Below are 25,070 nucleotides of genomic sequence, written 5' to 3'. Positions count from 1 at the left end.
AAAAGCATTTACCTAGTAAAGCATGCGCAATTAAAGCAAGTGATGGTCCTCTGTTCCTAGAAAGTGCACAAACATCTGTGTTCAAGCAGTGCTACCCATTTCAGTTCAAGGGTATTAAGTTGTCTTGGCTCCATCCATGCTAAAAGTTAAACTGGATACAAAAACATGGTTGTGACATGCTCATCTGACTGACTCACAACAAATGTGGTTTGAGTTGTTTACTCTGCAGCTTTCTGCCTTGCAGTTAGAGCTGACCCATATTTATGTGTCTTCATCAAGCATCTCCTTGCCATTCTGGGAAAATGTGGGCAACTGTCACTACTACCCCAATAGAATGTATGTGTCTAGAGGGCTTGCACAAAGCAGCATCAGCTGCTTGTGAGGGAAGTGCATTTTGGATATCCTCTGTAATAGGAGGAAAAGGGATTTCAGAAATAAAAATGATACAACGAAATGGTGGGTTGAAACTCTTTCAGGGAGAAAACCATGCACCAGAGTAGAATTTTGATGGAGTGAAATGCTGTACCATGTTCACTGTGTATTAAACTTATCGTTTATGGCCACTGACTTTGTTTTGAGCAAACGGTGTCACTAATTGGTTATAAAAGTAGTTTAAAATTCAAGTGCAGGCAGAACCTTTCTGAGTGTTTTAATGAATATGTGTGACATGTCTAGTTGAACCGAACTGTTCCTTTCAGCTTTGCAATTTGATTTTTCATGAATCCCTTTTATAGATATTGATCATTTTAACATTAAAATTCTGAGAATACTTATTTACTAATGACTGCTTAATTTAAGGAATTCCTTTACAATAAACAGAAAAAAAAGCACAGAAGTAAAATTTAAATGGTATTTTTCTACATACAGAAACGGTAAAAATGTGATTAAAATTTGTATTGGGATTCATGATGAATGCTTGCTAGTCAGGATAGCTTCATTATGTAAATACACTAAGCCCTTCAAAATTGTTCAGGCAAGAATGATCTATTATAGGAAACATTTTATGGGAAGCTTTGACTGATCTATACACTATCAGGTTAGCAGTCAGTGCACTGCTGTTGTCCATGAGTATATAGAATTAAAATGTGAAGTCTGATTTCATATGGTTCCATTACTGTTTGATTATTTTGTATATTGCCCTATGGCTTGTCAGTCATTGTTTTGCTCTTTTTGCATCTGAATTAGCTAATGCAAATCATAATTAAAGTTGTTTGGACTGTGGCATTATTTATTTAGAACTAGAAATGTTCAGTTCTCTAGTCAAGCAATTACCCTTTATTTTTGTTGTTCTGTCTTTTTAAAGGTAGTAATGTAAACTGTTTTATTAAATCATTCATAAAAAGATGATAGATTAGAAATTTTAAATTGTTTGCTTTAATATTAACTTTACAGCGGTTATTTGACTCTTAAAAAGAACCGCTTATGAATGAATATCAATACATGATGAGTTAAAGCAGCGATCCCCAAATTGGGGTGCCACCCCCCCACACACCCACGTTCTGGAGGGCATGGAGGAATGTTCGGGGGGGTGTGGCAGGACCCGGGCCAGCCCCAGTGGGTGGCAGGGAGAGAGCACCACCCAGCCCTGCCCCCAGCCGTGGCTCCTGGCTGCGGCCTGGCCCTGCCCCCAGCCGCATCTTTGGCTCCCGGCCATGGCCCAGCTCCAACCACAGCTCTGGCCCCAACCACGGCCCTGCTTCCAGCCCTGACTCCCAATTGTGACTCGGGGATTGGGCGGGGGAATTACGTTAGAGGTAAGGTGATGCACCTTAAAAAGTTCGGGGACTACTGAGGTAAAGGATTGAAAATGTCAAAATAAAAATGGAAATCACCATATATTTCTGACTGTCAGATCTATCATTTATTTTATAGATAAATATCCTTCCAAAGGGAATTTTTGTGTTAATGATTTTTGGGCAAGGCTATGTGCAGCTGTTAAAAAAGAAAACAAAACTCAACTGTTCAATTTTTTAAAAAAAATGCTATACTGTGGGGATTTAGTGTTATATTGTCCATGGTAATATGGGTTGTTTCATTAGCACATCTGCATAAGAATGAGATGGCTTTAAAGGATTACAAGTGACAAACAAAAACACAAATGGTTGAGTCAAGTGGAGTAGGTAAATGAGCTTAACTCTTATCTAAAAAGGTTTGAGTAGCAGCTGTGTTAGTCTGTATCCGCAAAAAGAAAAGGAGTACTTGTGGCACCTTCGAGACTAACAAATTTATTTGAGCTACAGCTCACTTGAATGGATGCATCCCCGGGGCGGGGGGGGCACAGAGGAACATTGAGGAGGGTGCGGCAGGGCCTGGGCCATCCCCTATGGGCATGGGGAGGGAGTGCCACCCAGCCCCACTCTGCTCTGGCTGAGGCCACAGCTGCCAGCCTTGGCCCCTGGCCAGGGCCCCAGCTCTACTCCTGTCCCCAGACCTGTCCCCATCTGCAGCCCCAGCCTTGGTCCCCTTACCTCTGTCCCCCTTGACTGCCCCCCTTCCCCCAGGAGCCACTGCCCTGCTCTCTGACCTAGCTCTGGGTAGGCGGAGGGGGGAGGGGGAATGAGAGGCCTGACCCTGAAAAGTTTGGGGACCACTGGTATAGAGAGAATGAAGACATGATCCCTACTTGAACCTTATTGTGGTCAGCATACTGATTTACCTGAAACTGAGTTTGGAGACAATCAGTCAGATGGACATTTCTAACAGAAACTTAAAAGTAAACCCTAAACTTACTTTTAACAATAAGGACAATTTCAAGCTCATTGTTTACCTTTAAGGTAAATGACTTGATGGTTTGAGGCATTGTCTGCTATGAGAAACTAAGTCTGAAGCAGCTGTATAAGACAATACAGCCCCTATAGATGTAAACAAACTAAAAAAACATATTACTTTTTTATATACTGTCACTAAAAACACCTAAAATTTGATTAGAGGAAAGAAAAATATTTTCTAGTTTACTTCAGTTTTTTATGTAAGTGTCACTTTCTTCAGTATAGTTGTGTTTCTGTGCGTCTTTCACAAGTATTGTGGGAGAGAAAACATCTTAAATTAGAAAATCTGATTACTACTTCTAACTAATTTTTAAAATTTAAGATTGACCATATCCCTTTTAATATAAATAAAACCCAAACACTAAAGATGTCTATCTTAAAATATCTGTGAACAAAAGTTTTATTTTGAATGGTACATTTTAGACAAGCATTTCATTTTATAAACTTGTGAATCGACATTACCATTTTAGAGTTCCTATTCAACTCCTTGTTTAGACCAAAATGAACAAGTACAAAGCAGAATATCATCAACGATGGCAAACTATTTTCCAAGTCTATAAATCTTAAAATGCAAGTTGTGAATTTTTCAGTAAAAACTGTTGTGACTAATTCTTACACTTCAAATTATTATGTGTTACTTAACTTTGGATTTTTTTTCTTAGAAAACTATTGGAGTGTTCAAACCAAAATCTGAAGAGCCTTATGGTCATCTGAATCCAAAATGGACCAAATACTTTCACAAGATCTGTTGTCCTTGCTGCTTTGGCAGAGGGTGCCTTGTTCCTAATCAGGGATACCTTTCTGAAACTGGTGCCTGTCTTGTGGACACCAAACTAGGATTAGGAGTGGTACCTAAAACTAAGGTAAAAGAGTTCTTTCTTAATACACTACAACTTAAGTGTGCAGAATAAACGAGGATATGATATTGCAATGTAGAATCAAACTGAGTATTTTTATCCCCAACTTGAGAGAGAGAAACTAATATTGGAGAAAAACAATTCAATGTGCATTGCATGAGCCAGTGTGAGAGGGTTGAATAGAAGCCAAGTGGAGGGAGAGACAAGCTGGAGTCCAGTGGCAAAATTGTGTCTAATCACTATAGCATGCTCCTCTCCAGAGCCTGTAATGGAACCTAGGAGTCCTGGGGAAAGGAACCCACATTTCTCTGCCTTCAGCAAATAGCTGTTAAACCAATCAGAAAGATGCATGTCTCATCCCTCTCCAGTGGTTGGTCCACATAGGAAATAATGCTTACTAGTGCTATCAACTGTCCCCTAGCTCATATGATGAGGTCTGCACTGTGGATATAAAGCTCCAAATCCTGCTGATGACCAATGTGGGGGATCATTATGGTTTTACAGGATGGGATTTTTTTTAATTTAAAAAAAAAAACAACCCTAGGAAATTGCATTAAAAACGCTGCTTTGAAGTTATTTCAAAGTTGTATATTCAAGCACTCAGAAGTTAGGAAATTGTTCTTGCAGCTTTAATTCATGCCTTTTTGCATATGCATTATGAGACGGTCTTTATATGTGCAATCATACTATTTTTTTCTTCAAAACCACTCCCTAATTCAGTGCCTAGGATGGATAGTGCTGTATGCATATATCAGGACTGTGTAGCGAAGGAGGATGTTGTCTGTAGAACCTCTTGTGTGTTGCAGAAGGTGTAAGTGTGGTGAATAGCGAATGAGGCGGGGGGCTGCAAGAAAAGAAAGGATGTTGTCGTGGTTAAGGAAATTGAATACCTATTTGGTCGCTATTTGTGTGTGCATTTGCTTGGTGATCAATGTGAGACACTTAGAGCCAAATTACAAGAAGTGCTGAATTGTCAGAACTGCAACTGAAGTCAGGTGGAGCTGTGCTTTGAATGTATAAAGTTTTATTAAAAATACCAAGTCCTCTGAAAATTAAGCGCTTAGTTGTCTAGACACTTTGCACAATTTTGACATTAATCTTTCCAGGTCTACATTCGCCAGCCGTAAAATGGGGATAATACCACCTACTTTCATAGCACAATTATACAGATAAAGTCATTAATGTTTGTGAAGCACTCAGACATTCGTGAGAGCACCATAGAAATGACCACGAGGAAACTAATAATTTTGTATTCAGTACAGAGTTTGGATGGTGAGCATAAATAAGACCTGGGAGGGAGAGACTGAATGAGAGGGTTAAAAAATATTCAATAATTACATATTCACTGAATAAAGCAGAGGTCAAGGGCGGAAAAATAGTAAATGATCATGTTAGACAAACATAATTTGGCCCCCTTTTGTATATACATTAAGGTTGCATAAGGTTGGGCAACTTTAATTCATTATTTCCTAACTTCTGAGTGCTTGACTTTGCAATCTTAGCATTCTTTTAATGTAGTTCTTTCAATATAGTGGTAATACAAAGCATTGTATATTAAAATAGGGGGCCAGTTCTAAGGACTGTAGTCTAGAATTTCCAGACCTATGTGTACATTTAAATTTTCTGCCATCTGCAGTGTTGCATGTGTGCAGCTTTTTTTGCATTGAATTTGCTTGTGTTTTTAAATATTGCTATTTACGTGGCATCTTTATGATGGTTCGAAATCTTATTGTCAATCTGTAATTGAAATGATAAGCAACTTTGAGCCATGTTTTAACTTGGATATTTTTAAGGTTGTCTGGCTTGTCAGTGAAACCTTTAACTACAGTGCAATAGATCGTGCAAAATCAAGAGGGAAAAAATATGCTTTAGAAAAAGTGCCAAAAGTTGGTAAAAAATTTCATCGAATTGGACTACCTCCTAAGGTAAGTTCTTCTGAGAAGCTTTACGTTGTAGTATTTTGTTAATGCCTTGTCTATACAGGATATATACTTTGCTGAATCAAAAAGAGGACATTCATGGGTAGTTTCAGTCACAGGAGAAGAAACCCTAAACTAATACCAGCTATGTCTACACAGCAGTGTGAACCCCGGCTCAAGCCAAAACCCCGTTGCGTCCACGTGTTAATTGAGCTAACCTAGTGCTTGGACCAAGGTCGCAGGATTCTGGAGGGTCTGAGCCCATGTTAAACTGGGATGTAGGATCCGAGCCATATTATTTTGCTGGATGCATGTGGCTCCAGCTTGACTCGGGTCCTGGAAGTCCTCCAGATGTATCTGAGTTCCTGGCTGCAGAGAAGTAGCACTGCAGGCAGCCAGCGCAGTGGCCAGAAGCGACATTACCACCTGGCTAAATGTACTCCCCCCTTCCTGTTCCATCTCCTCACTGCTGCCTGGAGCAGGGAGCAAAGCTGGCAGGTGGGAGGCTGTTCCTGGTCACCAGGATATTTGGGGTCATCCCTCCCTGGCTGTGCTGACCTGGGAGCCCAACGCTCCCCCTGCCTGTGGTTCACACTCAACTCTGCCCCCTCCCTCGCCCCCATTGCCCTCCCTGGTGCTGCATGTGCAATGTGCACTCTCACAGTGGCAAGTGGGTGCCAGACTCCAAACTTCTCTGCAGCCTCCCGTGGCAGTGGCTCTGGTTCCTCTTTGCTGTTGCACAGAACTTGCCCAGCACAGGGAGCAAAGCTGACAGTGGGAGGCAGCTCCTGGCTGCCAGGATGTTTGGGGATCATCCCTCCCCTGGAAGTGCTAAGCCAGGAGTTCTGCCACTCCCACTCCCTGCAGGGCAGCTGCTTAGTCCCTGCTCCGTTCTCTGGCCCTTGCTCCCGGATACCTGGGGCTGCTATTCCCTGGAGCTGCATATGCAGAGGCATCTTGGCAGCATCCATTGTGAGGGCAGTGAGTGGGAGCCAGTCCCAAAACTTGCCTGTAGCATCCGGGGGATCCATTATCCCTGTCTCCCAGGGTGCAGCGGGGGTAGGGATAAGAGATCCCTACGGGATGATGAAGCACACTGTACCCCAAGCCCTGGATATGCACTTCACCATTCTGCAGCTGGCAGCAGCCAGGTTGGGTGGGGAGGGTGTTTGTGTTTTTCCTCTGGCATCTACATTTTATGTCAAACTTCCAAACAGACAAATAAATACAAAAAAAAAACAAATGAAAACACCTTCATTGAACATCCCATTGTAAAAATTAAGAATTGCAAAGTTTTACTTTAGTGGTTTGATAGTCCTGGAGACCAACATCCTAATTATCCTCCAAACTGGTGCACGTGGGCATTTTCCTGGCAATGTGACTCAGCCTAGAGGTAGAGAGCCCAGTTCAGATTAGGCAGCAGTTCAGTATAAAGCCTTCTCAAACTGTAGTCATTATACTAAGACAGCCACCAAAGGAGCTAATTATGTAGATTACGTACTCCTTATGGGAGTCCCATCAGTAGCACCGCCACAGTCAGGAAACAGGGTGGGCAGCAGAGTTTCCCACAGTGCACCACCTTCCTAGGGCTAGAGTCCCAACATGGGGGAGCTGGGGCGCAAGGCACTTCGGGATATATTTACTTTGACTTGGGTGCACTGCAGTGTGGATGCCAGAGCCCTGAGTTCAAGCACAGGTCAGAAAATTCTTAGTCTAGGGTTAAAATACAGTGTAGATGCTCAAGCCCAGGATTCCCTGACACTAATCAGCTGATTTGAGTCCCACTAACCCTAGGTTTACATTGCTGTGTAGACATGCCCCTATTCAACAAAAAGACTGCCAGCCTTAGCTAGCTTTAAACAAATTTCTGTCCACAAAGCATATCAGATATTATCCCTTTATTTAAACATATTTTAAAATCTGGTGACTTTACTGCATCATTTTGCATCTACACTTTCTACCAAGAGGATTCTAAAATTTACTGTCTCCACACTGTATTTGTTCTTTACATCTTTCCTTTCTTCTTCTAGGTATTTTTTCCTGCCTTGCAGTCTATTTTCCCGTCAGTATCTTTTCTATATGGTATAATAATTGTTCTTTCTCTTCCCCTCCACCTTTTTTGTGGTGTTTTCTCATCCAACTGCCCAGTGTTTTCAGTCATTCTCACTTAGTCTGTCTTTTCTTTCCTCTCTTGGTTTCCCCATTTGTACATAATGCCCACCTTCATTTTATCTTATAGACTCTCCTGTCTCCCTGATCAAAGCCTCATATACGACTTCCTCACCCATACAATCATAGACATGCTCTTCTTGCATCCCCAAAATCTCACAACCATGTTCTCTTGAAAATCAAGCAAATGCACACATGTGGGTTCCCCCGTTATCTGCTGACACGTGCAGGCTACCCACAACAGCACTCCATATGACACTTGTTAGGCATGCATTTCCCAGAAAGTCTCTGTCTACTTACATAGATGCATAGCAACATGCAGCCTTTTGTTCTGAACGCAAGCACAGCCTCTCTTTCCTCCTGAGTGTTCTTTCTTTGCTGTGTGCCCTCTCTCACATGCAGTCCTCTTTCACACAGTTTTCTTCTTCCTCAGATACTATTGTGGAAATGATTTTTGGGGTCATGAAAGTCATACAAAAGTTCTCTTATTTTTAAAAAGTGTGCTGGTATTGTTGCTGCCAGTTCTCTGACTCAGACATGAAAGGTGCATATTTGTGAGAATGGAGGATTTTCTCTAGTAACTTAATGTTCTGGATGAGCTTATCATGAAACACTGAACCAAGCGTCACTGATGTTCACTTTGAGCAGAACAGCAGCTTTAGTAGTGCGTAGTCTGATTTTCTTGTTGCCCCAAAGGCTGTTCATCACTGTGAACATTCAGTCCATTGGACTGTTTTGTGCCTAGTAAATATAGAGCAAATTATTGAACAGATGTAAAAAACAGATGTTTTGAGTGGTGAAATAGAAGAGCTGGGACATTTCAGGGATCCCAAAAGAAGTTCTGAGGTACCAAGATGCACATGAAAAATGAGGACTGGTCTAGAAATCAGGATATACGCATACAGTCACTTTAGCCAACCTCTGTTGCTTCCAGTTACTTCACTACTGCTGTGAAACATTTCTGTTTTCCTTTTGCCATCTCTTGTATGGCTCCTGAAGTAGTTCCAGTTTGATTGTATTGAACTGCTTTCAAATTATGACAGTAGTAAAACTTTTTAGTTGCTGCTTTTCTTTCAGTAAATTTATATCATGTATCAATATGATTGCTATGTTTTGTTTTTGAACATTCAACTATTCTTTTCTGACATACTGCTTATATGCAAACTAAGACTAGAATGCTGTTCTGGTGTAGTACTCTAATCATAAAGAACTCTGAAACTGGAAATAGTTCAGTTGTATTTCAACCTATAAAATGTGGTTATCTAGAAATTGGAAGCAGGGGATTATTTTGTAGACTTAATATTTCATGTAGCTTACTCTGAGTAGTACTGTCAAACACTTCGTGTTCAGAACTCTTTATGTTCAGTTCTTTCAGTTAACTTTTAAAGTTCACCTATTTGATTACATTTTCTAAATGCAGGTTCTTAAAATTGCAGGTTGGCTCCTTCCAGCTGTTCGTTGAAGGATATAAAGAAGCTGAGTACTGGCTCAGGAAATTTGAAACTGATCCTTTACCTGAGAATACTAGGAAACAATTTCAGTCACAGTTTGAGAGATTGGTTGTTTTAGATTATGTCATCAGAAACACAGGTATCTAACATACTGTCCCCCAGTTTATATCTGCTTGCTCATTCGAGTCAGAAAATAGTGCTGAGTGAAAGTAACATTCTTCTAATGCATTTCACATACTTTTCACAAATCTGAAACTCCTTTGCAGATGAACTTGTGAAATCCGTTGAAGCTACAAAAGTTTTGTCTTTGAAATGTATCAAGTATCATAGCAGCCATTTAAGCAGTTTTTGGCTTTTGTAAGGCACACTGAGGGCTAGAGCAATATGTAGCAAATCAAGCACACAACCCCAGCCAGCGATTAGCCTTTCGATGTGAGTTGGGGATATTTGCTCTCTGGTTTCTCTTCCATTACTAGCAGAGGGAAGTCTCCCAGGATATGTGCCCTTACCTTCCACTTTCCATATCGTAGCCAAGCTGTGAGGGACACACTGGGGTTTCAAGACCACTTAACTAGGAAGAGGAGCAATATCTGCTGCCAGATCTTTCTGCTGAGTGGAAGAAGATGGCAGCCCAGTTGCATATCACTTCAGAACTGGTCCTATTCAGCATGAGCAAGCCCTGGAACTTTGGCCCTCAGCATCTCATGCTGGCCAAACTTCCTTTTCTGTAGCTGGAGGCTGATGTTCTGTTGCTGGCTATGTAGGAGTCCAGTTTCCTCATGAGTGTGAAGGTAGTTGGTATGGACATTTCCTCCACTGCTTTGCCAGTAGTGGGTTCCTTCTTTTGCTCTTCTACAGGTCCTACCACTGCAATTTCCTCTTTCCTTCCTCTCCCCACCCACCCCGCGCAATTAGGAATGTAGCAGGAAAGCCGGTTGAGGATATCTCATGGAAAGTCTGTTGAGGATGCATATCACTTTAAACTCCCTGAAGGAAGAAAGTACGATGATAAAGATATCATTGTGCTTTCTGGTCACTGTTACGGTTTGGCAGCCAGTTTCCAAGCTTGATCTCAGTGTCTCCAGACTTTTACAGATTTTTCATGATCTGCGCCATATTACTTTAAGAGAATAAGTTAAAAACCAAACATGTAAAGCAGCATCCACACAACCAAATTATGTACAAAACTAGCAATAGTGGAACAGTAAAATGTTCAAAGTTTGGATGCTTATCCAAATCTATGAAGAATCTAAATACACCACCCCTCTGTCCCCACAAAATCCAGCAGACCCTGTGAAAGAATTTACAACGTACCATTGTGTTTTCCTGGTAGAGAATATCCTCTTAGGAATGAAGATTGTCTTCTATTCCCCTCCTCTCAGCATCTTTGGGTAGACCTTTACTCCTGGTGAAATTGTACACCAACAAATTAAAAATTCTGTGCACAATATTGTAAAATTGTGCATATTTTATTTGTCAAAATACAATATAATCATGCCAGTTTCAATTATTTTGGTAACATTTCAAAATACAGACATACTTGTTGTCTGTTTTGTTACATGTCAGCAAAAAAGACTCAGGAAATGTTTTTTGACAAATAGATTCCTTATTAGTTATATTAATACAGAACTTTGAGTAATAATTCATTTAAACTACAATAAATAAATGTATTTCCTGCACCCCTCAGAAGCAGTGCATAGCTTCGGGGAGTCAGGGCCAATGGAAGAACCGAGGGGAGAAGGAAGTAATTGCTGGGAGGGGGTCTGGGAGTGAACCTGGAGGGTTGTGTTTTTGTTTTGGGCTTTTTGGGTAGTGGGGTAGGGGGCGTGGCGATGGAAGGGATTTGGGGAGCCTCCTCCGTGCAGACCGTGGTTGACCCCTAGCCTTTCCCATTCAGTCATGCACCTCTGCCCTTGTCCATATGTATCACTGAAGCCCCACTCAGCCACTCCCACTCCCCCTGTCCCCAGGTGGCCCTGCACCCCCTGGCTCAATGTTCATCCCCTGGCTCAATGTTGTCACCCCACTAGCTCCTGTACCCCCACCCCAGTTTGTGTGTCCCCCCCCAGCAGCACTGTGTGACCTGCTCTGTCCTCCCCACCATGTCCTGTGCTGCCTCCACCTGGCCCTGTGGGCAGAGTGCTGTGAGGAAGACAGTCTCTGACATCTTCTGTAGCATGGGGCACGGGTCACTTGCTGGAGGATTCTCTGCTCCTTGAAGTCTTTAAACCACGATTTGAGGACTTCAGTAGTTCAGACATAGGTGAGAGGTTTTTCGCAGGAGTGGGTGGGTGAGATTCTGTGGCCTGCATTGTGCAGGAGGTCCGACTAGATGATCATAATGGTCCCTTCTGACCTTAGTATCTATGAATCTATGAATCTCCCTCTCTGTGGCTGGCTGCTCCGGCCCATGAGCCAGCTGCCCTCTCTTTAGCACAACATCAGCCCTGGGTGGGCGAAAGGTGTAATTGCAGCTTCCTTTGCCTCCCCGTCAGAATCAATTGATATTCGGGGGGGGGAGGAATCTGCAAGGGACGTTAATTCTGTGCTTGTGCAGTGGCACAGAATTCCCTCAGAAATAGACCTTTCCCCTTTGTGTGCTTAGCTAAATTTGTTAAAACATGGATAATCTTGGAGGAGGGCCTTGCCCTTTCCCCACCAGCAGCCCAGAGCCAAATTTCTGCTGCTGCTACTGACACTTCCGTCCTCCTCCTCCCCCAGACTTGGTTGGCGAGAACATACACAACATAGCCAACTTATTCTGGGAAAACAGGTTAAAATGAATTCTGCTGACGTTCCTGATATTACATGTTTGCTCAGCTAGTAAGAGAAGCTGAACTACTAGTGCATGACTCTACACAAAATTTGAATTAATTACATGAAAAAATTTACATCTTTCCAGTTAATCTAATACTAGTTTTTTTTAACAAACTCTAAAACACGTGTATTTTGATGGAAAAATATTTTTGTGAATATTTTCCCTTGTCCTTCTAATAAATATCTTCAGTTTATGATAGAAACAAATTGTTTTACAACATTATTTTAAGATCAGCTAATTGTAAAAGACTTGCACGTCCCCACAACAACTTTTGTTTCCCTTTTTGAAGACAGGGGCAATGATAACTGGTTAGTCAGGTATGAAAAGCAAGCTGATGATATTGATCTTTCAGATAAGGTAAGAAGAATTTTTTTTTTCAAAACTAGTCAGTTGACTCATAAAATTTGAACAGTGTAGCTGGAATGCTGATGCACAGTGTGCCTTAACTAGGAATGTGATAGAGTATACTCCTGGTGAAATATGTAGCTATATCCGTCTGGTCAAATTAAATTACAGAGTGACCTGGATAAAACCATTAATGAACTTCGTATTTAACTAAACTAAATAAGTAGAAGCAACATTTTGTAGCACATGTGCTTCAACAATAAAGTTGTCTGCTTGCACATAAATGCAGTATCTTAGCTACTTTACTGATATGCTCTGTTCATCTAATACTTAATCTTGGTTTTGTTGATTTAAATTAGATCTTCAGGCTGTCTTGATGTAGCTGCTTTTGGTCATTTATACTGTTTACAGAAGTGAATAAATGGATCCAAACCGTATGCACCTGACGTTTGGCCTTCGTTTTGAGTACTCCCACTTAATGCCTTCATTTTATTTTATTTTTTTTGTTCAGTCTAAAGCACTTGTGGTGTTGCTAAACCCGCTATATTAAAAAAATAATAATGCAGTTTACTGTATACTTAATTTTGTGAAAACCTTATCGATATTTCAATTACTAGTAACTTGAAAATGTTCTTATCCTAGGATATCCAATGGACTACTAGTAAAGAACCTGTTATTAAAATTGCTGCAATTGATAATGGTTTAGCTTTTCCCTTTAAACATCCTGACGAGTGGAGAGCATGTGAGTATTGAGTTCTTTAATCTTCAGTTTGAGGGAATAATTGTCTTCAGGTGGTATTTGAGAATACTTACAATATTTTCACCATATTAACTTTTGTTTTTATTGAATAATGGTGTATTTTTTCCCTCAAGAAAATAAGCAAATACTGAGTGGCTTTTTACTGTTTTTGGAATGTGTTTGTGCTTCATAGTCACTCACTAGCTGGTTTTTCACCCCACCAGTAATGGATGGTGACTAATAGGATGCATTAATATGAATACCTACTTAGATATGTGGGGTTGGAAGGGATTTAGGGATGTATCTTTCATGTGCACTTTCTGCTTGCTATCATAGAATTTCTCTTGAGTGCTAAAATTCCCAGATTATTTCTATAAATGGGAATGGTCCTATTTCTTCCTATTACAAAACAAACTATTCTTCATCCTTTTGTAATGCTTATTGAAATTAGTAGACAAATACAAAGTGACATATAACTTCAGCCTTATTCTGTTGTACGGAGGTTAAGGTAACCTTTACCTGGGACAGCAAACTTAAGTACAGTGGATGCTGGTTAATACCAATACCAATCTTAAGTTTTGGTTAAGAGCAACATTTTGCTGAGAGTTGATCCCTAATGGGATTTGGCTATTGGCCTCGGGCATGCTGCTTATTAACACTTTTTGGAAGAAAGGCAGGCAGACTTGTGAGGCTGCAGCCAAGGAAGGAAACACTGGGATGTGCCAGGCCCTGACCACAGGCAGGCTTGCAGAGCTTCAGCCAGGGAAGGAATGTGCCAGGCACTGGCTGCAGGCTGGCGTGCGGGTCTGCAGCCATGGAAGGTATGTTCCAGTGCTTCCTTCCCTAGCTGCAGCCCTGCAAACCTGCCTTCTGCTTATGGGCAACTTCCAGTTAATGTAATTTTTTGCTGAGAACTGAGATGTTGTTAATAAGTGGAATCCACTGTATTGTGATACTAAAATTAAAGAGCATTACTATTTTTCTGTTCGGTATAAATTTTATTAATCTCAGCATATAAACTTCTTTAAGTTGGACAAGATTGGTGCAATACTACTTCTAAAAATAAAATATCTATCTCAGTGTGGTTCAAAAGCCTTAGCTCTGGGATGCAGAGCTGCTTTTCTCTAACTAAAAAGCATTATATAATGTACATAAACTTCATCTTATGTTCTTTCACAGATTATAGGATTGAGAAAAGACCCTTGTTATAGTTAATAATTTTTATTTTTCAAGCTATTTTTTAGAAAATGTCTTAGTAAGTTAAGATTGATCTTTACTTAAAAATTATAGATTATATTTTTAAATCAAATCAACTATCTGGAAGTAGTTTTATTTGATCAAAGACAAGACACTCCAAGACAAACTATATAACTGATGGGGAGATGGGGGGAAAGTAGGGACTTTTATTTTGGAACAATTAACCTTTTTAATTTTTATTTGTTCTAGTAAATATTTGTTGTGACCCTAATAACCTTTTAAAATGTCTTCTGTAGTCTCTTAAAAACTAAAGCCTTTACAGCAATCAAATTTAACTTGTAATTACAGGCAAACACAGTGAATGTAATAGTGGCAAACAAATTTGGGAATATTATATATGTAAATAACCTTTGGTAACTGCTGACTGACAAATGGTTTCATGTTTTGATACCGAATAGCAAGTTATTTCCTAAGATTTCTGCCCGTAGCAGATCATTTGATTCTAACTTCTACCTGTTAATTAATCAAGAAATTGAACTGTTTTTCCCATTAGATCCATTTCATTGGGCTTGGCTTTCTCAAGCAAAAGTTCCTTTTTCCCAAGAGACCAGAGATTTGATTCTCCCTCGTATTTCTGACATGAACTTTGTACAGGATCTTTGTGAAGATCTTTATGAACTGTTCAAGGTGAATCAGAATTAATTTTTAATTGAGAAGGGATAGTTAGTTGAGTAGTATATGTGGAAGGAAAACTTAATTGTTAAAAGTTAACTTAGAAACTTGTATTACTTTACTTAATTATTTCACAATATGTGATACTACTTATGCTTTACCACTAATGTTAGGATGGCAAAAGGGGTACATAGGCTGACACAGTAGTCATACATCCCCCTTTGTAAATGTATGGCCTTGTATTGTGCATGAAAGATTTGAAATTGTTGGTAATCAACTTTACTGATGGGTAATAGCCTCCTTTGTTACACTTAAATTTTATATAATCAATTAAAAAACACTAAACTAATAACTAAAACATGCATTTAAATATATTTGTCACTTAAGATGCCTGGCAACATGCACTTGAAATAAACAGTAATAACTTGGGGAAAAAGCTTCACTCACTGTAATATCAGGTATTAGTCCAGCTGGTACATATTTAAAATATTTCATTTTACATGTGCCTTCAAAGCGATATTAAAACCTGTGTCATTCCATTAATGAATGGGCTTCCAGACAGAGGTTTTGTCAGTTTCATTTTAAGATATTCAAACTATATATTGTTGTGAATACACACACACACCTCCTTTTACTCTGTTTATTAAAGCATTGAACACAACTGTAATCTTAGTAAAGGGGACTTATACAAATTCTAATCTTGTAAAATATAAACATTTACCATGCTGAATGCTCCAGATGACCATAGTGGGGGTGTGTGTTTGTGCACAACTTGCATTTCTAAAAATGCAATTCTGATTGGAAAAGTAGAGTCCTGAAACACATTCATTAATGTAATTTTGTATTTGTCTGACTTAAAATGATTAAAATACCACAATCAAAATTGGCACTAACTAGCACCCATTGTTAGTCACAGCAGAAATGTGAAGGATTTAATGGATCTGGAGACAGACCTGTCCTTTTTCCCATATAGGTAGTTTCTGCACATTGGGGTTGAGTAACATTTGTGAAAAGGTGATTTTAAGCTTGCACAGTTACTGCTCATGCTGTTCCTCTTATGTCTTAAAGGGTACTGTCAACAGAAATATTCCACTTATGCAGTATCTGAAACTTTTTACTGTTATAGGTAATACCTAATTAATTAAAACTGAAAGACAATAAAGAATCTTTTTTCAGTTACTTCGTGCAGTTTATAGCTCTCTATTTTATAGTCTGCTTCCCGGTTTCCCTTATATTGGTCACCCTGTGTGGTTCTTTCACACAGTAATAGGTGAGAGACATTTTAAAATGCAGTTTCAAAACTACAAAAAGAGAGAACTGGGGACAGGTGTAGTATCTGAAACTACTTCTAATTCACTTTGATGTTGACAGTGTCCAAGTCCAATCTGTCATCTTACACAGCTACTACACTTAATTTTATAATTGCTTTTGTACTTGGAATTTCCTTCCTAGTTATGGTTTGTCTCAATCATAAACTTTAAAATTTTACAAAAGGTCAGTTAAATTCTTAGAATAAGATTGTTTTTCCAAATACATCTGGTTTTAAGAATGGTAAAATGTTTTGAAAATAACTGCTCTGTTTTTATTTTGAATAAAGACCGATAAAGGATTTGACAAGGCTACTTTTGAAAACCAAATGTCAGTGATGAGGGGACAGGTATGGCTGATTTTTAAATTCCTTATCATGACCCATTTAAAAAATTTTACCACTTAGTAAGATATTTAAGATAGTTGCTGTATTTCTTAATAGTTGCCTGATTTTTCAGATATACCTGAAACTAACTGCTGTTAAATTGAAAGGGAGTTATGGGTGATTAATATCTCTGAAAAATCTAGCCAAATGGCCATGAAGACTGAACTTAATGTTTCATTCCTAGAGGTTGTTCTCATGCATTAGGATAGAAAGGAGGCAGCAAGGAAGCTTATATTGATGTTGGTCTTTCTGTCTGTGTTTTACAGCTAAAGAAATTCCATTTCTGATGCTATTAATTTAGGATCTCTAACAAACTCTATAATAATTCAAAATCAAAGCTTCGTAAAAGGGTTTTATGAACTTTCAACAAAATATAGTGAAAAACTTTGATTAATAAACTGTATTTAGAGAAACCAGCATACAGCTCAATCAGCAATTGAGAAGCTGAATTAAACTAGCAGTTAACTGAGATAAATGTGAATGCTGAGGAAACAACACCTGACCTTAACTGTATGTTTATTTCTTGAAAGACAGTTTTGTGAAACCTAGCACATAAGTGTGTGACAAAGCAACAGGAACTCCTTACAAATCATTCGTTGTACCACATGCTTACACCTTGGGATTTACAAATTGAATTGCAGTTTAACTGAAATGCACTTAATCATAAAGTATAGAATTCTATGTAATGGTTTTATTGAGACTGAATTCTGATCAAAATGCATACTTTTTAGTATGATGTATAAGCAGTGAATAATTCCAGTTTGAGTAGTTTAACAGTTTATGCAAACACAGATAAACCTGCTTCCCAGAATTATTGAATGAAATATCAAAAGGATAATTTCTTTCCACTGGTCTTGCACTGGAGTACTAGACAACCTTCTTTTTTAGCTGGCTTCTCTAGCATGTAACAAACGGGTGGTTCTCATTTTTGCATCAATCTTTAGTTGGTCGGATCGCTTTGGTGTTTATTTTTAATATACAAGTAACCCTCCTGGAGACCGAAGTCTCTGCCACCATAACTTTAGAATATTACATTTTATATTAGCTATCTAGTCAAAACTTTGTAAGCCAATAGATCTCCCACTGAAGTTACTATTTTAAGTTGAAGTGCTATGCTAGTCTGTGTGCTAATTAATGTATGACTTGAACATAAGATTTGGTTTGACAGAAAGTATGTCTTGTCAAGAAAGGTGATTTGATTCTTTTTTAGGAGATTTACGAGTTTGGGGGTTAAGTATGTTGCATCTATACAGTTACCTTTGACTTTTGTGACGCATTTGACTTAGTACTGTATAACATTTTATTTAAAAGGGGCACTGTAAAACCTAGAGCACACATTGAATGGATTTAGAACTGGCTCACTGACAGATCTCAAAGTAGTTGTCATTGGGGAATCATCATTGAATGGAGGTAGTTTTTGAGGGGTTCCACAGGGATCAGTGTTAGGCCTCATGTTAGTTAACATTTTTGTCAGTGATCTGAAAGTAAATATAAAAACACTGCTGATTCAAATTTATGGATGGCACACAGACTGGTGGAAAAGGCCAGTAATGCAGAACCATCTTGATTGCTTGGTAAAGTGGGCCCAGTCAAACAAAATGATTTTAATACAGCCAAGTGCAAAGTTATAGGAATGAGGAATGCAGGCCAAATCTACAGAAAGGGGGGCTGTATCCTGGAAAGCAATGACTCTGGAAAGGATTTAGGGGTCATAGTGGACAAACAACTGAACATGCGCTCCCATGCAATGCTATTGCAAAAAGGTCTAACGCAATCCTTGGAGGTAGGGAAGTGAGTTTTACCTCTACATAAGGAATTGGTGAGACGTAATGGAGTACTCTGTTCAATTCTGTGTTCAGCATTTTTAAAAGAATGTTGAAAAACTGGAGCAGGTACAGCAAAATGCCATAAAAATGATTGAAACTGAAGAAAACTGCCTTGTAGTGAGAGTCTTAAACTAAACAGATTGAACTCTTTATCAAAAAGAAGATTGAGATGACTTTATTACAGTGTATAAGTACCTTCACAGGGAGAAGAGAAAGGGCCCCTAAATCTAGCAAAGAAAGGCATAATAAGAACCAATGACTGGAAGCTGAAGCCAGACATTTTCAAATTAGAAATAGGTTATACGCTCTGAACAGTGAGAGTGATTTAATCACTGGAACAAACTACCAAGGGAAATGATAGATTCTCTATCCCTTGATGTTGTTAAATCAAGACTTGGATGCCTTTCTGAAAGATATGCTTTAGCCAAAAACCAGTTATGAGGCTCAATACAGGGATAGCTGGGTGAAATTTAAGGGCCTGTGATATATAGGAGGTCAGATGGGATGATCTAGTGGTCCCTTCTGGCCTTAAACTCTATGAATTTGATTTTCTTGAGCTCATGATCTGTCTGAACAATGCAGAAGTTATGCATGTTCAGTTTTACAGTGGCATTGTACAGGGTTAATCTGACCCCTTTTCACAGAAGTCTCTGGCATTGATACTGCTTTCCTGCTCGCTGAGTCAAATATGGTTCTGGTAAATTAAGTAGCTCTTCTGGCAAAAAAGCCAGTAAAAGCATATTTGTCAAAATGAACTGTTAGGCCTGGTTTCTGAAAGAACTTGTGAAAGAAGTTTGGTGTGTGGACATATGAAAGTCACATCCCCTTCTTCACAGAGTTTTATCGCTGGGAAGTATTCATCAAGCACCAAACTGATTCCAATGAGTAACCTTCTCATGACACGCCGGTAACTTGTCATTGAAAATTGATTAAAGGTTTTGCAGAATTCTTTTGTTAAATAATTTAGAATCAAGACAAGTTCTAGTTTAGAAAAGCCTTTTTTAAAATAATAGAGATCCAGCTAAGATTTTACTGTTCAATACCATATTCTCTTAAGAATTCTTAGACCCTTTTGTATTCTAAGCAATTTTCTGAAGATATTTCAAGAATTACACCAAAATGTCTGTTAACTCACAAGAGTCATTGGATTCAGCACAAACCAAGTAGGTCTAGCCATTACTTGCTGCATAAAGAGACATTCTCTTCCTTTAAGCCATGTATCGTTCAGGGATCCATGTAACTAAAAGCTTAGACACTTACCTGTGTAAAGGCTATATAATAGCATCACAAAAGTTCAGCATAGTCTGGATGCCCTAAAACTTTCCATCTTGTAACGTAAAATAGAAAAAAAATTATTCTGTTTCAAAGGTTCCCAGGGTTCATGAAAGACATGAGAGAATAACTAGGATAACTGCATTTTAGACGGGTTTTTAAGTTAGCCTGTAATCATTCTCTTGTGATGTGAGACAGTCATTTCATAGCTAAAATTTTAGCTGGCAGACTTCTAGGCTAAGAAAATGTTGATGGCCCTCCTGTGTTTTAATATATGGGTTTCTTTGGAGATGTGCTAGACTATGTAGACCTGAAAGCATTTCTGCATTTGTAACCTATTCCAGTAGTTCAGAAAGAACTTGCTTCACAAGAGGTATTTAAGGCAGGGTTTGGTGTGTATGCTCTCAAGAGAAAAGATTAGTGGAACGTTCAGCTGCCCAGTAATATCTTATGTTGTTTTACTTGCAGTTTAAAAAACAATGTGATTCTTTAGGAGAAAGATAACTGAGAAAATAGAATTACCAGAACCCTATGGGATTGGTTGGTTGTTTTTTTAAGAGCAGCATCTAACAGGTTGAACAATCAAATTTTCATTAGGTACCACTTACTTTGTTTTATTTTATTTCTGCAGATACTAAATCTCACTCAGGCATTAAAAGATGGAAGAAGTCCAATTCAGCTAGTTCAGATGCCACGCGTGGTTGTGGAGCGTAGTAGTACTGGAAGTCAGGGCCGAATTGTTCATCTGAGTAATGCATTCACACAGACCTTTCATAGCAGGAAGCCTTTCTTTTCCTCCTGGTAGCAACATAAGAGGAAAGTAAATGACTGTAATTTAGTACGCTACTTTACACAAAAGGCTCTGCAATAATGTAATTCTGCTATATACCGAGGGCTTTGACTGCCAAAACCTCAAAACTTAACTTGAAAATGTAAAGATTTAAGCATTGTATTTTGAATGTAATCAAAGTTTACAATTTTTGTGTCAAAATTGTGAATCCTTATGTCAGGGAATGAGAGGAATTTGTCTATACTGTATTTTTATAGGCTGAATTCATACTAAAGGGAAAACTTACAGTTTACATATGCTGAGACTACTTTTGAATACAACATAGAAAAAATGCTTATTGTTGGATATAAATGTGAGCACATACAATTATAAACTGATCCTTTTTATATATGCTTTAGAAATGAAGCACAGCATGTTCTCTTTCTTTGATTGTAAAATGCTATTCAGTGTTACTGCTTACAGATGTCATAAGTTATTCCATGGGTTTTCATAGCCTAGTGAGTTGGAAAATATTCAAATAAAATGGTCATGCATTTAAAAAAGTGCATTAGTTGCAATTTTTGAAACTTGAAAAATACTCCAAAGGTTTTTGAGTTGGGGACCAAAAAAGCACATCTTAGTTTAATCAGAATTAGGGCAAATTTTTGCCCTCATATGTGTACACAACTTCATTTGGCCTCAGTGGGAGTTATGTACATGTATTCCTGGGTGAAATTTGGTCTTTAGCCTTTTAAGGATCACTTGTATATTTAAATAACTTATGGAAAATTGTCTGTACTATATTTACTCCATAGGTAGCATTCTGTAGTTCCATCATGACAACAAAATACTACATAGTTTTGTTTAGAATTGATGGCTAACGCTATGTATGACAAGTCAATGGAGTATATTAACTGACACCAAAGTAGTTCCCTGCCATTGTTGATTGATGAAAACACTGGAGTGTTGGTTGTTGAGCCATCCCACTTGCAACATTTCAGTTTAAACGCTCTCCATTATTTAATGTGGACCAGCAAAGGCAGAAAATAGATTGCAATGTGTAGAGTACAGCAACACTGTCATTGGACTCCTTGCAACCCCATGTTTGCCTGCCACTTATTTGTTTTTATGTTGAAGCTACACAGTTTAAAATATAGACTCATCTTTCACATCTGTGGCTTATGTGATATGGTAAATTATTTTTACTTCAGTGATGTCCTGGAAGGTTAGGACCTGGGGTGGGGGAAAAACCTTTGTTACAAATATTGTTGCTTTTAGGAAACCTACAGTTTAAGTATTTCAGACATTGCTGTATTTTATAATTCCAAGCAATACTATTAATCCCAAAACCAAAATCTTTGTATACTGTTTTATATAATTTTGGGTTGATGTACATATTGTAGCATGTCAGGAATTCCCTTGATTTACTAAAATGTCTAAGCCTTAAATGTAGAATTTACTGGACTGTGGTGTTTAAAATATGATTGAGGCAGCCACCTTTATAAAGTTCTATGGCTTCAGTTTTTAGTGAACAATTTCTTAAATTTAAAGAGTATATTTAAGGTATTGGGCATGCCTACTTGCAACAATAAATGTCAGTCTGAAATGGACAGTTTTTGCCTAAAGTGTCTTATTTCTTAAGCAGGAAGAGGACCTTAACTTAATCTTTTGTAAAGTCTGCATCCAAATCACTTTCTACAAGATAAAATGTACATGGTGTAGAACATTATGAGAAGTTTTTCAGTATTACATATAATGGGAAAGAGTACAACAAAAAACTCTTGCAATGCCATTAGTACTATACTAACAAACTTACACATTTCTAATAAGCAGTTGGATATCTTGGATACTAACTTTATTTTTGCGTACTTAACATTCTGTTGAGACTCAAGTACCCGCTGTGAAGAAGCTGTTCAGGCAGCCATGTGGCATTGAAGCCATTCATCTATGATGAGACTGAAACAAGAATAGGTATTCTGAAAATGGTTACATTATTTAGCTATTCTTTACCGATCTAAATTAACAAGCACCAACAACAGAAGAAAACAGTGAGTCCTGAATACTGCCATTTCTATAATCACTCCACAAGTTATTAAAATAATAATACTCTGCAGTTTGTCTTTTTCCCTTACACAATATAAACGTATGTGCTGCTGCTCTGTTACAACTTGTCTCCTGCCAATGAATAGTAAAGAGCAAACAGGAATTCCTCTTGGCTGAATTTATAAATACCGTGAATAATATGCTTGTGAAACTAACAAGTGCAGGCAGCTTGACTCTACCTAATGATCTATAGTTAGATACTCTTAAAAACATGAGGAGTACTTGTGGCAGCTTAGAGACTAACAAATTTATTTGGACATAAGCTTTCATGGGCTAAAACCCACTTCATCAGATGCATGCAGTGGAAAATACAGTAGGAAGATTGATTTATTTTTATATATATATATATATATATATATACACACACACACACACATCTTCCTACTGTATTTTCCGCTGCATGCATCTCATGAAGTGGATTTTAGCCCATGAAAGCTAATGCCCAAATAAATTTGTAGTCTCTAAGGTGCCACAAGTACTCCTCGTTCTTCTTGCTGATACAGACTAACACGGCTACCACTCTGAAACCTTAAAAACATGGTATTTTACCTGCTCGTTTCCCTTTGTGTTCTGTGCCCATATGTTGTCCAAGATAGCATGTACTTGGCACACTTACTCGTCTACACAGCAAAGAAAAACCCATGGCTGGCCTCACCAGTTGACTCTCAGGCTTGCAGGGCCGGGGCGGTGGGGCTGTTTCATTGCTGTGTAGACTTCTGGGCTCTCAGGCCCTGCAGGGTCCTATAGTCTGGATTTCAGCCCAAAGCCTGAGTCCCATGAGCCTGAATCTGTTGTCATGGGCCAGCTGCAGGTTTTTCTTTGCTGTTTAGACATATCCTTAAGTACCAAGGAAGAGGGGGGAGGGATAGCTCAGTGGTTTGAGCATTGGCCTGCTAAACCCAGGGTTGTGAGTTCAATCCTTGAGGGGGCCATTTAGGGATCTGGGGCAGAAATTGGGGATTGGTCCTGCTTTGAGCAGGAGGTTGGACTAGATGACCTTCTGAGGTCCCTTCCAACCCTGATATTCTATGATTCTAAGAGAGTAGGATTTTCCACATCCCTTTTTTCTTTGCTGTTTTAGTGGAGGGTGACGCCTTGTTTTAAATTTCTGGGGTGTGTGTGTATATGTATGTAACATTTGAGAAGGAGCAGAGGTCCTATGGAGTCACAAGGACTGCACTTTTACCACAGGGAGAGATGCTTTTCACCCCCTAGTTTCAGAACCAGTACTACTTAAAGAAGCCACTGTCACCGTCAGAAGGGCATTCTGTGGTAGCTGATTTCTATATTTATCTGACAGTGAATAACCTCCACCTGGCACCTGAGACACCAGCTGGGTTTTCTTATATCTATGACTTGTAACAAAGGTTGTGGGGGCTAAATTCTGCTCTGTGTGACATCTGTGCAACTCCCGTATATTCAGTGGGGTTGTATAAATGAGCACTCAGTAAGAATTTTGATTGAGAAGGAATAGAATGCAGTTCATCCACTCTCAGCTATATTGATTCTGTAGGTGAAATAGGCATCCACAGCAGTAAAAACTTGTTTGTGACTGAAATTGGAAAACAACGCTTGTGCAAAGGGATCAGCTGCACACGTAAACTTTCCTGTGCTGAAGTCAAATTTCAGAGTAGGCCCACCGTGAGGCCTACCTGTGCAAAACCACCCTTTCTGTCTGTGTAAGTCAATGTGTATGAAAAATATCAATTTAAAAGGTAACTTTTTAAAGTATAAACACATGAAAATATGGATGTCGCACTTCAAGAGCAGTGATACAGAAAAATCGGATAAAACCTACTAAAATACAGTTCCAGTTCAAATGGTTCCTGTTGCAGTCTAAGGAGTAGACTTCCCCTACTTTTGAAAAGCCTGTTTTGAGTGTGGCAAATGATGAGAGTTGTGAGAATGTTACGAATTATACCTGAGAGGACACGCACACAACTGCTGCGAATTATACCTGGTAGGAAACGCAGACAAATGCTGCGAATTATACCTGATAGGTCATGCACAGTTCAAATCTAGGCTGAGGCACATAAACGAAGTCCACAACTGCAGAGTTCCCAAAAGACACTAAGTTTATTATGCTGAAACGTAGTGCCCCCCTGCTAACCAGGAGGGGACCCCGAATACAGATTATACAAAGGTTATATACTTTTTAGCAAAGCATGTTGCCCTTGTGCAGCGGAAACCTTAGCCAATAAACAAACCCTTTTCTTATCTACCACCTATCCCTGCTTGGTGCATTCCTCATGCTAAACTAGTATGTTAATTACACAGCATGGTCCTAAAGCCATGCATCAGTAACTTTTATTATCAGGATTCATAGATTCATAGAAGGTTAGGGTTGGAAGGGACCTCAGGAGGTCATCTAGTCCAATCCCCTGCTTGAAGCAGGACCAATCCCCAATTTTTGCTCCAGATCCCTAAACGGCCCCCTCAAGGATTGAACTCACAACCCTGGGTTTAGCAGGC

The 25,070-nt window shown here is 39.0% G+C and overlaps 1 protein-coding gene across 2 annotated transcripts in view; it reads left to right on the top strand.

Annotated features, from left to right (window-relative positions):
* Window positions 1–22,105, top strand: part of PI4K2B (phosphatidylinositol 4-kinase type 2 beta) — a 35,634-nt gene extending 13,529 nt beyond the window's left edge. The window contains exons 3-10 of one of the 2 annotated variants that reach the window (XM_073342368.2): window positions 3,431–3,631; window positions 5,419–5,550; window positions 9,150–9,303; window positions 12,272–12,339; window positions 12,970–13,069; window positions 14,817–14,950; window positions 16,533–16,592; window positions 20,358–22,105. In XM_073342368.2, the coding sequence (XP_073198469.1) occupies window positions 3,431–3,631; window positions 5,419–5,550; window positions 9,150–9,303; window positions 12,272–12,339; window positions 12,970–13,069; window positions 14,817–14,950; window positions 16,533–16,592; window positions 20,358–20,531 (1,023 nt within the window). In that variant the 3' untranslated portion in view covers window positions 20,532–22,105. The remainder of the gene's footprint in view (window positions 1–3,430; window positions 3,632–5,418; window positions 5,551–9,149; window positions 9,304–12,271; window positions 12,340–12,969; window positions 13,070–14,816; window positions 14,951–16,532; window positions 16,593–20,357) is intronic. The other variant, XM_073342369.2, reaches the window with a different exon arrangement.
* The last annotated feature ends 2,965 nt before the right edge of the window (window positions 22,106–25,070 follow it).

The sequence above is a fragment of the Lepidochelys kempii genome, chromosome 4, assembly GCF_965140285.1.
Source record: "Lepidochelys kempii isolate rLepKem1 chromosome 4, rLepKem1.hap1, whole genome shotgun sequence".
Taxonomy (NCBI): Eukaryota; Metazoa; Chordata; order Testudines; family Cheloniidae; genus Lepidochelys; species Lepidochelys kempii.
This window is presented reverse-complemented; position numbering and strand designations above follow the sequence as displayed.